Source organism: Mytilus edulis, chromosome 10 (genome assembly GCF_963676685.1).
Source record: "Mytilus edulis chromosome 10, xbMytEdul2.2, whole genome shotgun sequence".
Lineage (NCBI taxonomy): Eukaryota > Metazoa > Mollusca > Bivalvia > Mytilida > Mytilidae > Mytilus > Mytilus edulis.
In genome coordinates, this window is record NC_092353.1 from 31,839,464 (window position 1) to 31,856,159 (window position 16,696).

The following is a 16,696-nucleotide window of genomic DNA, read 5'->3' on the forward strand; positions in this document are numbered from 1 at the left end:
AAAAAAACAATTAGAGACTGTCTGCAAATGGCAACTGTATGAAACGCAGTCAATCTATCAGAAAAATACAAAAAAAATAAAATGTTTGCTTTAGACATTATCTCTTAATTGTTTTGGTCATAAACAAGCTTATGTCCTAATTTCATAACATTCAATGTAGGTTTGCAAAATGTTTTGTTGTCCAACTTTTATCTGAGACCTAATCTGAATGTTAACTGTAAAAGATGTCAATTCGTCAGTAAAATACGGAAAACTGAAAATAATCGATATGTCACGCTTTCGCGAAATAAATTAATCAAACTCGACAACAAAAGACAACGTAAATACAAACAAAGTTTTCAAAAAATTGTTCAATATGCTTGTGTCTGTAGTCGGGTCCTTTATTTCAATAAATGTAAAGCTTGTATTTTTGATACATTATTAAATTCAGGATTTCGCTACCATAAATCTATCCTTAATAAAAATACAAAGATTGGGTTAAGGTGAATGGCTACACGTGCCATACACACAAATGTATATTGCTTTGTATTCCAAGTGCTCCACGAAACCTTTTTCTAAATCATTAACATCAAATTTATCAGCAATCAAACTGGGCTTCAAAGTTATTGTGAAACTGCCTAGCCTAGATGAGGCGTGAATCAGATGTAGATATTAAAAAATTTAAAGACTATTTCATCTTGCAAGGGAATTAAAACATTTGACTTTTCTACACTTTACAGTAGTGTTCAGAATTCCAGACTAAAAGACAAATTGAAAGAGTTGGTTTCATAAAAAAGAATGGCGAACGTAGAAACAAGTATCTTATCTTAGGTAGGGAAAATTCTTCTATGTAAAAAAACACTCCGAGTCAACCAAAAAATTCTTTAAAACTTACAGTATCAAGATGCTTGATTTATAAATTGGTTTTAATGCATATAATAAAACTAACTTAATATGATTACTCTTGTGCATAAATTATGGTTCAGATAAAACACAATCATATATACTGAAATCAAACCATACACAACTATTCTTATACAATTTCATTACGGCTTTGTAAGATATTCACAACAAACGGGATGTCACATTCGAGCGCAAAGAAAGCTTTTGGGTCCTTGTTGGTCATATAGACCTAGACTCTAAAATAGTCGGCTTTGAGAAATTTTTATGAAGAAAATCCAGAAAAGCGTTGCAGACGCATGAAATCATCCGTAAGAAACATATATATTATAGCGGTCAACCAAAATCATTATGGCATCCGTAAAACTGTCGAATAACCTCATCATAGTTACCAAGCTTTAATTTTGTGTCTACAAAATACTTATCAGTAACTCTCAAATAAAAAAAAGGTTAAGACGCCAAATATATAAGAAGTTGAAGATCATTGGGAATTCAAAATGTCGATCGGTTCTGAAAAATACAGATAAGGTAATATATTTATTGGGTAGAAAATCCTTAATAGTTTGAAAAACAATTGTAGGCAGTTAATCTATAATATTGATCATGTTAATTATAATGCGTATCAACATGGAAATGATGACTTCCTGTTTGAAATCCTTGATGCATTATCTTATTTGTATCCATTAAAACTTATTTACTAATTAGATACCAAATTTTTTATTTGTATATTGTTGTCTCCTCTTCGACCAATGCATCAAATATGTTGTTGTAGTATTTCTGCTTCTTCTCATCTCATACAACCTTGTTCATATCAACCTCTTTTTCATATTAACACTCGCTTATGATATTTGGGATGAACGTTTTTCTAAAAACATGTTCATGTCTAGAATATAGTGATTAGGATCCCTATACCTAAACCAAATAGTATATTATAGTCTTAATTTCTGTTATGATACCTTTTTCGCTTTTACAGTCAAAAACTAGATAAGAATGAATGAGATGTTGTATGAATGTCAAACAGACAACTATCAAACATATTCAAACGAAATGGGTGAAAGTAATTAAGCAAGAGAAACTATATATTCTTAATTGTCATGATGAGACCTTTATAGCACATAAACAATTTTTTCGCTGGGTTCATTCATTTCCCCCGAAATCAATGTGGCAATAGTTTACCGATGTTCAAATCCCGTAAATCGATAAGGAAGAAACAAATCAAGGTAACCATCAAAGACTGAGAATTGCACATGAACTAGGAAAGTAGCGAGACCGAGTTCATCGACAGTATAAGCGTCTCCTACTCGCGTCTCACTCTGGCGAAATATAACATTTTAATCCTGGTATCTATGATGAGTTTATCTACTGGGCATGCATCATCCGACATGTGATTCACACAATGACAACATCTTACAATCGGTAATAGAACACATCCTGTAAAATCATAAATCAGACGCCTATACTGATATAAAAAATTAAAGACAACTAAAACAGTCGATAGTCGAAACACCAGCACATCGTAAAGGTCAATCAATTCGGGATAGTAACCGTAAAACTTCTGAAGAAATAACGTTATTGAAGTATTTCTTAGTGTAATGATCATGCCCCTGCTAATGTTAGTCTGTGAACATACATGAGCGTAACTATAAACTGAGATACAGAATCGCATAACAATGACACAGAACGTATGTTTCTGCTGTAAATGTGTAGTTGGCAGTTAAAAAGTTGCAATCCACATGTTTTGTCATAAATTCGTGTGTAAATAATCAAAATAGGAATCAGACCCGCAGTTTGCAAGATGCATTTGTCTTAATTTCTTGAAAAAGTTCTCTTTGAAATATTCTTCATATCAATACAAAAACAAGAAATCGACCAGGAGCTTTGTACAATTCCATTGGAATACCGATTATCTTCTGAAATATCATTCCACCAAACTCAACAAATATCATGTCGACAAAGCAGTGCACATTTTTATCAATGATCAAAGAATCAATGTAACACTGATCGTAAGATACACTAACCTTTTTACAAAAACTTTAAGAAAATACTGTAGTTAGTTTTGTTATCAATAACTCTTTAAGATGCTACGACACTACAAGTCTTTACTTTTGTCGAATACGGAAATAATGTGTCAGCTGAATATTACGAATTCCTTTGAGTCATTGAGTTTTCATTAAAAACTAGTTATCTTTAAGATAAAATTCTTATGATTTATTACTTATGAGTTACAAAAGAGGGGCGAAAGATACTAGAGGGACGGTCAAACTCATAGATTGAAAATAAACTGACAACGCAATGGCTAAAAAAGAAGACAAACAGACAAATAATAGTACAGAAGACACAACAAAGAAAACTAAAGACTAAGCAACACGAATCCTAACAAAAACATGGGGGTGATCTCAGGTGCTCTGGCAGGGTAAACAGATCCTGGTCCACATGTGGCACCCGTCGTGTTGCTTATATTATAACAAATCCGGTAAAAATGCTTATTCGGTAGGTCACATTTGTTAAAAGGGAAGGGTATTGTAGTTACGACATACGGAACATATCCTATATCATCTGTGAAATAGTTATTCCATAACGGTCAACCAACTCGTGATGGCGTCCGTAAAATTACGAAGGGATGATTTCAACTTCATCATTTGGAACTCTTAGTTTAATAGCTTCCTCGTGCAATATGAGATAGTAATATACAGTATAAGATTATACGGGTCCTTAGTGTTTTTTACCTTCATTCTTTAGACGACCTTTTACCTTGTTTTTTCGAGCGTCATTGATGAGGCTTCCGTGGGCGTCTGACGTTTAAAATTACAAATCTGGTATATTTGATGAGATATTTTTTTATAAGTTGCATATTTTGCAAAGATTATTTTTAGGAATTCCAGTGGGTCTACTTTCTCCTCTTCCAATTATTGGTACTCGTTCGAAATGTCCTTGTTGGTTTTCGATTATTCTTGAAATGTTCACTGCTTCTGTATAAAACACTTCAACACGAATTCCATTGCTTAAATAAACTATAACTTCATAAAAATCGTCTTTTGTTTCACTGAGATATATAAACGGATTATGTCTTATATCAAGTTTATGAAGTCGTCCTTCACAGAATTTATCAGTTGGTGACCTTTTAGGAGTTAATACGACAGTCACGTAATGGACACGATAATGACAATAAAAATCCGCAAAATATAAATTAAAGTTTGGTGTAAATAATGTACTGGCATCAATATTAAATCTAACTGGTCCATATAATGATTCAGGCAAAGGCTTCATAGTCTGAAAATCTAAGGCAGTACTGAAAAATAATCCATCTATATGTCCATTTATTACAGAACAGGGATCTCCATTATGGTCCTTTTTATAAGGCTTCATTATCCCAGAATGATATTCTCTTATGGATGCAAAGTACATTTCCGATTTATTTCTATACAGATAGTCAATAGTTTGGAATTTCCCTGGTAAAGTTTTAATGAAAGTTAACGTCCTGTTGAGAAGAGCTTGGTATTCTTGTTTGGTAAAATCTAGAAAGAAAGCATTGACTCATGGCAATTAATACATTAATGTTTTTTACAAAATATATTCAGCTAAATACGGGCGGCTAGTTACTATAAAACACCGGAAAAGCATATGTTCATAATCAATCAAGCAACTATATACTAATATAAGAAAAAACAAAGTTACTCTTCAACAATTACAAAAGAGGGACGAAAGATACCAAAGGGACAGTCAAACTCATAAATCTAAAACAAACTGACAACGCCATGGCTAAAAATGAAAAAGACAAACAGAAAAACAATAGTACACATGACACAACATAGAAAACTAAAGAATAAACAACACGAACCCCACCAAAAACTAGGGGTGATCTCAGGTGCTCCGGAAGGGTAAGCAGATCCTGCTCCACATGCGGCACCCGTCGTGTTGCTTATGTGATTACAAATCCGGTAAATAGTCTAATTCGGTAGGTCAAATTCATGAAAGGGAAGGGGATTGTAGTTACGACGTGAGGAACATATCCGATATCATTTGTGAAATGGCTATTCCATAACGGTCAACCAACTCGTGATGGCGTCCGTAAAATTTACGAAGGGATGATTTCAACTTCACCATTTGGAACTCTTGATTTAATAGCTTCCTTGTGAGCAGTAACCCTCTATCAAGAAAATCATGATAGGAAATGCAAGCACGGGAATATCGTATCAATTGAGAGATATATACCCCGTATGCAGGTGCTGCTGGAATGTTGCTACTTAGAAATGGAAAGTTCACAATTGGAAATGTTTGCGTCGTCTTTTCTCGTATCTATAAGGTAAAAGTATTACTAGTGTTACATTCAATCGGGTTTATGTTGGCCTTTTGTGTACCCAATGCAGGTGAAGGATGTCAACTTTGGAGCGCCGCGATTAGATATAAGGGCACAGTATATTTTTTTTAATTAATCTATGGACAGCTACAGTGTGTATATCTACAATGTAAATTTTGAAACCCATTGAAATATTTTCTCCAGAATTATTCCAAAAGACAATAAAATTGTCATAAATTTGATGTTAAATGATTGTAGCATGGATACCATGCTCCGTTTCAAGTTTCCCATGATACTAGTTGACTTCAATTTCTCAAACAGAATATACAGTTATAATAACACACATAGCTTTTTTGTCCAGGTTTTTATTATAAAAATGGTAAATTTAGAAAAGGTTAATATTGTCGTCTAAGGGAGAATTAATAATACCGTTTGTCTTTTATCTAAATGACTTATTAGAGCTATTTCTGAAACCAATCCTTTTAATGGTTAAACATGACAAAAATAACTCAAAGATTTAAAGGATGTGTGTCATTTATAGTAACTGGTACAACTGAAAAATATAAACTTACACGATTTAAATCTTAACTTTTCACTGTTTACTTCATTCGCAATAATTCGAACCACATCACTTTCATATAAAACAGAGCCAATTATAGCTTTTATTTCACAGTTCCTGGCTGCATGGAGTTCAAATGGTAATGTAAATTTCAGTCGCTTGCCAGTATATATAAAGAAACTTATCTTTTCGCCATGCTGTTTAAAAATCAGAATCCAGGTTTTAGCAGACTGGTATTTCTGATTACTCTTGAAAGTATATCTAGAATTTGGCTTATGGTGTATACTAATTTGGAGATTATCCTACAACAAGAAAAGTTCCATGCTTTAGTTTCATGTCTGTATTGACTGAAAGGAATAAAAAAGTAAAATAACAAAAATATGAAAAACAAGAAAATATTCGATCAAAAACTAGTACACTTTAGTTTCTGCTTGCAGCTTTTTTCAATGGTTGCAAGATTTCCATTCTTGACTTTTTTCAACTGAAAGAGTGAAGAACTGTTAAAACTGTTTAAATAATTTCATAATAAAAGAAACTTATATATACCTATCAGTATTAAGAAGGAAGAACCCACACATATGTCTATGTCTTAGTTTTAGTTTAGTAGTGATTTGATATTCTTTTCACGTTTATATATATGTTTAGCTTATTTCGGCATACCATGATCATATGCCTTTTGTTCACTCAAATAATTACATTATCAAACCTGTTGGTCAAAAGAATTATTTGTATTTAAAGTGTTTCTGCACTGAAGTTAAAAGAGTTGTCGGGGGATGATGTTATCGTTTTCTTTCAAAAACAAACATTGCATACATTTTTGGCAATGTAAACAAAATTGATTGACGAAAAAAATTGCATTACTTTTCATAATTTTTTTCTCTGTATTATTCTTATCATAAGAATATAATCCTATAAATAGACGCTCGTTGTATAAATGCTGGTAAACCGATGTATCGTATTGTAACAAACATATGTTACTTCAAATAATGTAATGTCATATTTAGTTTCAAGAGAATTGCGGCTAGTTAAAAAAATCGACACTTTTAATGTAGTCAGTCAGTACAAAGATAGAATAACTCACTTAATGACTTTGATTTGTGCATCATTTAACGCTTTTTATTTATTGTTGGTTGGATCTGAATAGCTTTCCTTTCACTAAACTGCATTTCATTGCAATTGTTAAAAAGATACTGATGGTAGATAGGTTTTTACTGTCCAGTGGAAAATAATGAATGCATATTATAATGTGAAATAAGTATATTAGAAACCTACTTTGTACTACTAGAAGGACATGCAGTGCTACATTTTAATGTGGGTTTGTTTCACAAGATAACTGTCCATAAAAAATATATGTTGTCCTAAATAGACTTATCTCAAACCGAAAAGTTTTGGTTCTTCTTCTTCTGTGTATTCTGAATATTCATGGAATAGGCAGAAAATACAAATTTTCAAATTTATTTTATCCTGCTCGTGATCGAAAAAGGGACCTGTCGCATTCGAGGCGAGCATGATGTTATAAGATCACCGAGGAGGTTACTACGTTTCTTCTTTCTGCGCTAGGTAAATATGTAATATATTCAGCAGAGATGGGTCCGATTACTTTCAATGTAATTGATTAAATTACAATTACTTTGTCATTTGTCAGATTAAATTAAATTAATGATTACATCATTTCTGAAGGGGTCTGATTAAATTAATGATTACATTGGCAAAGTAATCATGATTACATCTGATTACAATGAATTTAAAAAAAAAAATTTTGTATGATGTGAATGAATAAATGTTTAATGTATCTTGTGCATTTTTAGAAGCTGTTTGTTGTAGTTAAAATATGGATGAAATAAAGTTATCAGTTAAAACAATTAGAATTTTAATATAATTGTGTAATAAAATTGTAAACATAAACAAGTACTAAAATCATTGCATTTTACATGTCCAGTCCAAATACATACACAATTTTGCTTATTTTAAACAAAATATTTGTCTAACTTTTAATTTAGTTTGTGCTAATTAGATAAATTTAAACATGTTTGATTAATCTCTTTATCACATGTATTGTCATACAGCTATACTAAATAGGTAATTGCAATAAAAACAAACCTTAATTGGTTTCTTATCTGTCATTTCAAAATTGACAAAATCACAATATTAACAAAAGATTATAAATCAGGGTTAAAGAAAAGTATTACTTTTAAAATATAACAGTTTAATATTATCAGATATATATATAAATGTACATCTTTAAATTATGAATACATGTACAATGTCTTTCACTAAGGCCAGAGATATATAATTGTATAATGTCTCTTCTTAGGCTAATGATAACTTTTCAATAATGTAACAGTTACTTTTTTACTGAAGTATACAAATCAAATAACATGATTTATAAAGTAAGCCAAACTATTTAAAGTTGTTAAATATCTCTCAGACAAGAATAACAAAAAGGTTCATTTATTGAACATAAACATAGTTTAAATTTTTTTCATTGTAATCAGAATGTAATCCCAAAGTAATCAGGATTACAGGGTATTTTGAAAAGTAATTGATTAAATTAAATTACATGTAATCAGATTTTGGGCTGATTAATGATTACATTGATAACATTGATTACTTGAAAAATTGTAATCAATTACAGCTGATTAACGATTACAATTACAATTACCCCAAGTCTGATATTCAGTAGATAGAGGCTGATTGATAAGTAGAAACAAATGTTAAATTTCCTATAACCAAATTTGAAAATTACTTTAGATTAAGGAATGTATCTCCCTAATGCAAAACTCTAATTTCTAACCTAGCTGTGGCTTTACTGGTTGTCTTTTTTTTTGGTTCATACGCTCATCATTTTTTCTATAAGTTTTGGATTTTTCAAATATTTTGGCCTCGAGAATCACTGAAGAGACCTCTTTTGACTAAATGCACATACGTTAATATTGTTACCTTTGAAGCACAGTCTACAGGAAGAAATGTACATTCTTGTGTAGACAACCTCAAGTTGAGGTTGAGATTTGATGCTGAGTGACCTTTCATTACTGAAAATAAAGCTGTTATTTAGACAAATGAATTCAAATTTTGTGTAATCGATTCCGTTTTAATAACTGTAATGTTGATAAACTAATGTTTTGTGTACTACCAAATGTTTCAAAACTTATTGTAAATAGTTATCAAAGGTATCAGGATTATAATGTAATACACCAGACGCGCATTTCGTCTACACAAGACTCATCAGTGACGTTCAGATCAAAATAGTTATAAATCCAAGCAAGTACAAAGTTGAAGAGCATTTAAAAATTTAAAGTTTTGTCAACAGGAAATTTATTAGAATGACTATATAATTGATATTCATGTCAACACCGAAGTGCTGACTACCTGGCTGGTGATACACTCGGGGACAAAACGTCCACTAGCAGTGGCATCGACCCAGTGGTGTAAATAGTCATCAAAGGTACCAGGATTATAATTTGATACGCCAGACGCGCGTTTAATTTACATAATACTCATCAGTGACGCTCAGATCAAAATAGTTATAAAGCCAAACAAGTACAAAGTTGAAGAGCATAAATGACCCAAAATTCAAAAAAGTTGTGCCAAATACGGCTAAGGTAATCTGTATCTGGGATAAGAAAATCCTTAGGTTTTCGAAAAATTTAAAGTTTTGTCAATGACGATATAATTGATATTGATGTCAACACAGAAGTGCTGACTACTGCTTATCCTATACAGTTGTTTACTTCATCTTGAGTAATTGCCATGGAATCAAACTAATGGGTACTTTTAAGATTCTTTTAGTTAAACTCAAAAGTGTTTATGTGGATTATGCAACACGTATCTTGCAGTTGTTGGTTTTTTTCCAATTTGTTTCGTTGATTGATAGTGCTTGTCGTTTCTGTGGAATTCTTTTTTAATTGGCCTTTGAGTTTGGTGTTGTTGTTATACTTTTTAGTCATTATGATATTATTTTATTGTTTAATGTGTGGTTTGACATCATATTTCTAAAAGAAGAAACATTTTCTTTTCACGTTATTGTGCTAAAGGCAAAAACAAAATTAACAACATCAAATACAAGTAGATAAGGAATAAAGTAAAAATGAAATATTCAATATTGATTTATTACCTTGAAAAACTTTTCTTCCATACGACTGATATTCATAAAACTCTCTGTCGGATTCAATCTTTTTTCGCAAACCATAAATTTCTAGACAATAACTGCAAACAGAACCAGACAAAAAGTTCATTGGCAACTCATGTTCCTTTGTTGATGTGTCAGCCGTTAGTGATATGCCGTAGTGTGGTGCATGTTCATACACAAGGAACAACATTAAGATATCTACATCTTGGTTTGAAATAATAACTTTGAAGCATATTTGTCCGCAGATGCTATCAATCTGTCCACGAAAAAATACTTCCAATGTGGACATCTTAAGCACATGAACCGTGGATTGTCTTTCTGCAACCTAGATAATATCTATTTACGTCAGCCACAGCTGCTTAAATTCGATAATTATACGTCAATTGTCTTTTTTATCATTAATAACAAAGCTATAATTAAAAGGTAAGCATTCACAATTCACTTCCTGGTCAGAAAGTTTATATGTACGAACAAAGGTATATATATGTACTTTTTTTCTTCAAATTTATCCCTACTAAGTTGAAAATAAAGCTATTCAAATTCATGTTGCAGTTGATGTCCCTATCAAAATATAAGTTAATGTCCAGGTTATTTATACTGGCTAGATGATTGGCCTTTTAAATTAAGACACTCGTTTATCATTTGAAATTTGTCACGTGAATTTGATTACACAAAAAGTATCCTAATTGAACGCTGATATCACTTTGGCTAGTTATAGAAAAAAATATCTATCAATGGAGGGAAACATCAAAGATATCAAGTAAAAGAGAAATTATTAGTTTTGATAATATAAACAAGATCAATTAATATGCATGTCCAGTCATTTTAAAAGTGAAAAAGAGAAATCCTATTACACGGCCGACACTCGGCTAACCGAGAGATTGGTCGGTTAATCTATATTGATTATGGGGCTATATCGGCAGTGGGTCTGTTAATCGGGTTGGCTAAAGTCTGTTAATCAGGTGTTATCGAGAAAATCATTGAAAACTCAGAATGTTTCATTGTATAACCTTTTAAATATATGTTTATCATAAAAAATATTTATGTCTGACAAAACTATTCAATGTACTGAATCCAGTGGTGTAATTATTATTTTTCTAGCTTCTATGTACGATCTATAAAATGAAAAGGCAAATTACTCATCAGTAAATTTATACACATTTTACACACACAAAATGTACACAAAATGACACTTGGGTTGAATTTACTTGCATGCACTATTTTGAACATCGAAAAAAGACAGGCATTATGAGTGTTAACCAAATTGATATCATTTTGTGAAAAATCTACACGAAAATCTGTATTTTGGTGACATAAATCAATCTTTATTAAAAACCTGGTCTGTTAATGGGTCGGATGTATAAAACCCGGTCTGTTAATTAGTCTGTTAAGAGTTATGAATGACAATAAAAGTATAATTTTATTACTTTATGGTGTGTTCATTTGGTAGGCTCAAGACGAGCGGCTAAAATATACGGAAACAACACTTGAGCAATGGAACATAAAATAAATACGGAAACAAAACATGAGCAATGGAATATAAAATATACGGAACAAAACACATGAACAATAACAATGTAGGCAATGGATATTGAAAATTGATAAAAATGGTTTCAAAAAGTGTTAAATTAAAGTAAAATTGATTTTATCCGAGAATGGTCGCATATATCATGTGGATTCTGTTTAATTGTCACGAATGACACCAATTTGTCATCTACATTGGTAACCAGTATATAAATCAGAGATTAACGTCGTAATGTAACTAAACATCAGTATATTGGGATGCCTAAATATAAAGAATAGAGAAAGAATAATGGGTAAGATAAACAAAATGTAGAGAAAAGTAACATAACCATTTAAAGAATACAGAAATAAACAACACCCCCCAATCCGTACCCTCATGGTATACACGAGAATCTGGATGGAGATACAGAATACAAAATAAAAGATAAGGACAGTAGAGAGTGATGCATTGCTAAAAAAGAGAAAAAAACAAATTGTTTAAGAATAAAGACATGAAACCCCCCTGGGTGTTGAAACAGTAACGGATTGCGATGTACTCATATTGGTGACAAATGCTTGACGTTTACATGTGGACACCTGCAGTTCTTCTCTGCACATATGTAGAAAAGGAACTAAACGGAATAAAATGAATTAAATTTTAATACAACCAAGTGTAGCTGCATTCGCTCCTTTCCATTTACTTTAGAATGATTTGTAAACAACAGATGATTAAGTAATACAAGAAAAAAAAACCAATTGGATGATGCTGAGGAATTAGGATTAAGGTGGTACCGAACACTTTCACTAAAATCAATGTGGTTCGTTTAATTTGGATAAAATTTTGACAAAGTATTTAATTTGAACCTTTAACAGAAATATAAAAATTTCAAAAAATTTGAACCAACCGTTTTGTCAGAAAAATTAACTGGTTATATAGCAGTTTGACAAACACCAATTTTGATCTTCGAGAAGCTTATTATTCCCATTACAACACAACGTAATTAAAACGTATCACTGACTTTACAGAGTTATCTCCCTGTAGTGTTGGGTACCACCTAAACGTCCAGTGACAAATGTCATGTGCATATGAAAACGACAACACGTTATATATGTACCCTGTGTTGTATTAGAAAGACACGTTCAATCGGATTTGAGAACATGCTACTTTGAGCAGACACAAAAATTAAGGCTGATTGAAATCGTTAATAATAAATTCATGCATATTCCAGCGACCAACCCAGATCACGCTATATTGAAGTGACACACTCTTGAGTAAAATGCAAAGAAAGTCAAAATAAAAATGCTTTTACTGGAAGGATAGTGTTGCATCGTATTATTATTTTTTGTCGAGCCTTCGACTTTAGTCGAAAAAGCGAGACTAAGAGATCCTACATTCCGTCGTCGTCGGTGTCGTCGTCCACAAATATTCAATCTGTGGTTAAAGTTTTTGAAATTTTAATAACTTTCTTGAACTATACTGGATTTCTAACAACCTTGGACAGAAGCTTGTTTATGATCATATTAAGATAGTATCCAGAAGTAAATTTTGTAAAAATAAAATTCCATTTTTTCCGTATTTTACTTATAAATCATGGACTTAGTTTGTTCTGCGGGGAAACATTACATTCACTCTGTGGTTAAAGTTTTTAAAGTTTTAATAACTTTCTTAAACTATCCTTAGTTTGTACCAAACATGGACAGAAGTTTGTTTATGATCATAAGATAGTATCGAGAAGTAAATTTTGTAATTAAGTAAATCCATTTTTTTCCGTATTTTACTTTTGAATGGACTTAGATTTTCTTCCAGTTAACATTACATACAGTCTGCAGTTAAAGTTTTCAAAACATTTATTAGATTCATTCACTATCCTACATTTTTACTAAACTTGGACAGAAGCTTCTTACAATCATAAGATAGTATCAAGAGGAATATTTTTATTGATTTTTTTCCTCATTTTTGTTGAGCCTGCGATTTACAGCAAAAGTAGGCGAGACACTGGGTTCCGCGGAACCCTTACAATATTTTTTTTTACTCAAGAACATCTCATTTTTAACATTTTCAATGGGAAAATATAAAGGTAGCACAACTATTTTCGTGGCTAAAAAACTCTTAACTGACACAATTTCAATTGTCCAACCCATTAACAGACTTTATTCACATAATTTTCACTAAAACGTGGTATTACTCACGTTATATTACAATTATGAAATATTTACTAATGTCAATTTATATTTAAGAACCAAAGTAGTATTTTGTGTCTTTTAAATGATATCTAAAATTGTTTGTTTCGCCTTTTATTAAAAAATTGCTATGCGTGTAATCATAAATACTACATACTTGCGCGACGCCTTTTACTTTTACTGAAAACTGCGCAGACTATGAAATGTTTTTAAAGGTGGAAAACGTTCTTTGATAGATATCATTTTGTCAGACACTTTTCTTTTTTTGATTTAATTCTTATAATATGCCAAAAAATCTGTATATTTGATCGAGTTTAACATTAAATTGTGCGTTTTACTCTTAACAGACGTATAGCCAACCCGATTAACAGACCCACTGCCGATATAGCCGCATACTCAATATAGATTAACCGACCAATCTCTCGGTTAGCCGAGTGTCGGCCGTGTATTACTTTAATTTTAGTAAGAGAGAACAATTGAAATACAAACCAAGCGGATTCTTGACACTCTGATCAAGTAAACACTATCGCGTGACTGTCCATTGGTCACACAAAGATATAAATGTCGGTTGTATGATATGTCATAGATTTCAGGAAATCGTGTTTACTGATTTAACAAATAAACGACGTAGAAATGTTTAGTCAATCCGGAGTTCATGTTTGATAAATTCTTACTTAACCTAGATGTGGTGTAACACTGTAAATGCGAAGGAAAACTTCAGATTTGTTGAGTGCATGTGTACATATATGTACGGTCATATACATTTAAAAACGTACACAACCGAAATGAAGCCACTTCTCATATCGAAAGGAAAATGGTCTTGTATTGTTTACATTTTAATAGTTACATTAAATGTATGTTTTAGAAGAATCCGTTATTTTGATTGGATAACAACGTTTGAAATAAATCATAAAAATCGATTTTCCATGATCATACCGAATGTTTCTTTTAGTAATTTCGTAGGGTTGTAAAATCGTTGACCGTGCGCATATTGTTAAAATGAAGCGCTTCCGCATTTTGAACAGATATATCATGTTAAGGAGGGGTATTTGCGAAAAATACCAGTCGAGAGAATGTTAAATTTCACGAGCCGTAAGGCGAGGGAAATTCATTCTCAAGACTGGTATTTTTCGCAAATACCCCTCAATAACATGATATATCTGTTTAATTACACCGAATGTTAATGTACTAAAACGCATTGATGATCGTGACGTTACAAGCGTCCAGTCGGATAGAGTATTTTTTGGCAAATACCACGGCAGAGAGGGTAAAAAAGGCATATCCTTTTAGCAAATACCCCGGCGGCGTTAAAAATGAACGATATTCATTTGATAACAGTAAATTGGTGAAAAATACACTGGCTATTAACCAATCAAAACCCCGGATTCTTACATTAGGTGTAATTACATACAAAATGTACTTCGGTCAACGCTTCTACACTCCAATGAATTTACAATAAGAAGCATTCAATTCTTAAATTGCAACCAATTATAATATATAATATATATGATTCTTTTTCTTAAATAGTTTTTTTTTAAATAAACTAGATTATGGAAGGAATATATTGCTGTTATTGTTTACTGAAGATTTTTTTTTTTTTTATTGAATCTAATGCATTTCCTGCGCCTTGACATTGAACTGGAAAATCACGAGACAGCAACTTTGAAATAAACGAGTCCATTCTTATACTTAAACTGGATATCAATGTAAGTAAACAAATTGTTACTCAAAGGTTTTTAAGTATTTCTGAAAGCGATGTAACAAAATGTATCAAAATGGTTTATATGGATTTGTTGTTAGTTTTTTTTTTTCTCGAATGTGAATCTCTATCTTATCTGAAATGGTGAAATCGTGTTTCTGCTTCTGTATGGTTTATCTTTTCATGGTATTTTTTTTTTTTTTTTTTTGCTTCGTCTTATCAGTTTAACTATCCCTTTGGTATCTTCCGCGCTTCTCCTTTCAACCATGGCTTCATGTGTGTGTACTGAACAAAAGTGATATCACAAAAATACCAAACTCCAAGGAAAATTCAAAACGGAAAATCCCCAATCAAATGGCAAATAGTTATCAAAGGTACCAGGATTATAATTTAATAAATCATAAGTTCAAACACATCAAACGAATAGATAACAACTGTCATATTCCTGACTTGATAGGACAGCTGGTTTGTTCTTTCGGCGGTGAGTCCCTTGTTTGTTCTAGGACGTGAAATATCCTCATTCAGGTGTTTGCACTCTACCATCGTTTTTGGGTAGCCCCCATTTTAGGTTACTAGTACTTGTCTTAACTTGATGTTTGTTTCTTGTGAGTGTTAGATAATCTTTCAAGACCATAAATAAGGGTTTGTTTGAACTTGTCTGATTATTTAGTTGATAGAAGTGTATCGGTTTTTGTTTCATAAAAGCGTTAAATTTTAGTCTCCAGTTTTATGTTAACACTTACACCAATTTCAGATTTATTTTTTTTTGAGAATTTGGCTGTTGTTAGTTGTGTTGACTTTTCGCTGAAATAAGTAGGCATCTGTTATGATTCGCAAATAAAGACTTTCCGTAGGTTTTTAAGATTTTCTCTTTTAGGATTAATCAAACACATGAGGTATCATATTTTAAAAAAATGCAATACCAAATGCACTTACAAATTTCTAAAAATTACAGTATGTTTCCTATTACTTATCTTTGATGAGTTTGTGCAGAAGTAACTGAAACGGACCTGTACTTTTCTGCTGTTTTTAATGCTGGAGCTTTATTAGCACTTGATTAGTCTTCTGGTAGTCATGATAAGTATGCTAACTACAAATGTTTTATGACGATCAGACAATGTGCGAGTGCTTCTGTCCAATTCTTAAGAATGGTATTTGGAATTCCATCTGGTCCCTTCGATAAAGATAGATGTACACTATTCAGTAACTTGTTTACGGCTTCCAGTGTTATGTTCAGTTTTGTAATGTTTAATGTCGATCTTTTTTCAATGTAAATCTGGATCTGGAATTGTGAACACAGATTTGAAGTGATGTTTAGAATGTCGGTCTTTTCTTTTGGGTCGATGCCACTGCTGGTGGAGATTTATTTTCCCGAGGGTATCACCAGCCCAGTAGTTAGCATTTTTGTGCTGACATGGATTATCATTGATATGGTTATATTTATAAATT

The 16,696-nt window shown here is 31.8% G+C and overlaps 2 protein-coding genes across 3 annotated transcripts in view; one reads left to right on the forward strand and one right to left on the reverse strand.

Annotated features, from left to right (window-relative positions):
- Nucleotides 1–3,668: 3,668 nt before the first annotated feature.
- LOC139490902 (uncharacterized) lies at nucleotides 3,669–14,254 on the reverse strand. Of its 2 annotated transcripts, XM_071278032.1 has the most exons (5): nucleotides 14,038–14,254; nucleotides 9,850–10,425; nucleotides 8,676–8,767; nucleotides 5,749–6,037; nucleotides 3,669–4,394 (listed from the first exon to the last, which is right to left on the reverse strand). In XM_071278032.1, exons 2-5 carry the CDS (start codon nucleotides 10,151–10,153, stop codon nucleotides 3,718–3,720), a joined length of 1,362 nt encoding a protein of 453 aa, XP_071134133.1. In that variant the 5' UTR covers nucleotides 10,154–10,425; nucleotides 14,038–14,254; the 3' UTR covers nucleotides 3,669–3,717. The 2 variants fall into 2 exon arrangements, with proteins under 2 accessions (XP_071134133.1, XP_071134134.1); XM_071278033.1 differs by lacking the exon at nucleotides 14,038–14,254 and having other exon boundaries at nucleotides 9,850–10,437.
- Nucleotides 14,255–15,166: 912 nt separating this feature from the next.
- Nucleotides 15,167–16,696, forward strand: part of LOC139490903 (coatomer subunit beta-like) — an 82,985-nt gene continuing 81,455 nt past the window's right edge. The window contains exon 1 of the mRNA XM_071278038.1: nucleotides 15,167–15,254. The gene's annotated coding sequence lies outside the window, so the exon portion shown is untranslated. The remainder of the gene's footprint in view (nucleotides 15,255–16,696) is intronic.

What these genes read in the sequence shown, in the direction of transcription:
- LOC139490902 (XM_071278032.1), bottom strand. Translation starts at nt 10,153, where the DNA reads ATGTCCACATTGGAAGTATTTTTTCGTGGACAGATTGATAGCATCTGC. An exon ending in TGGAAGAAAAGTTTTTCAAG is followed by an intron (nt 8,768 to 9,849) that starts GTAATAAATCAA and finishes CTTTATTTTCAG; the next exon opens with TAATGAAAGGTCACTCAGCA. An exon ending in AAAGTTAAGATTTAAATCGT is followed by an intron (nt 4,395 to 5,748) that starts GTAAGTTTATAT and finishes CTTTCTTTCTAG; the next exon opens with ATTTTACCAAACAAGAATAC.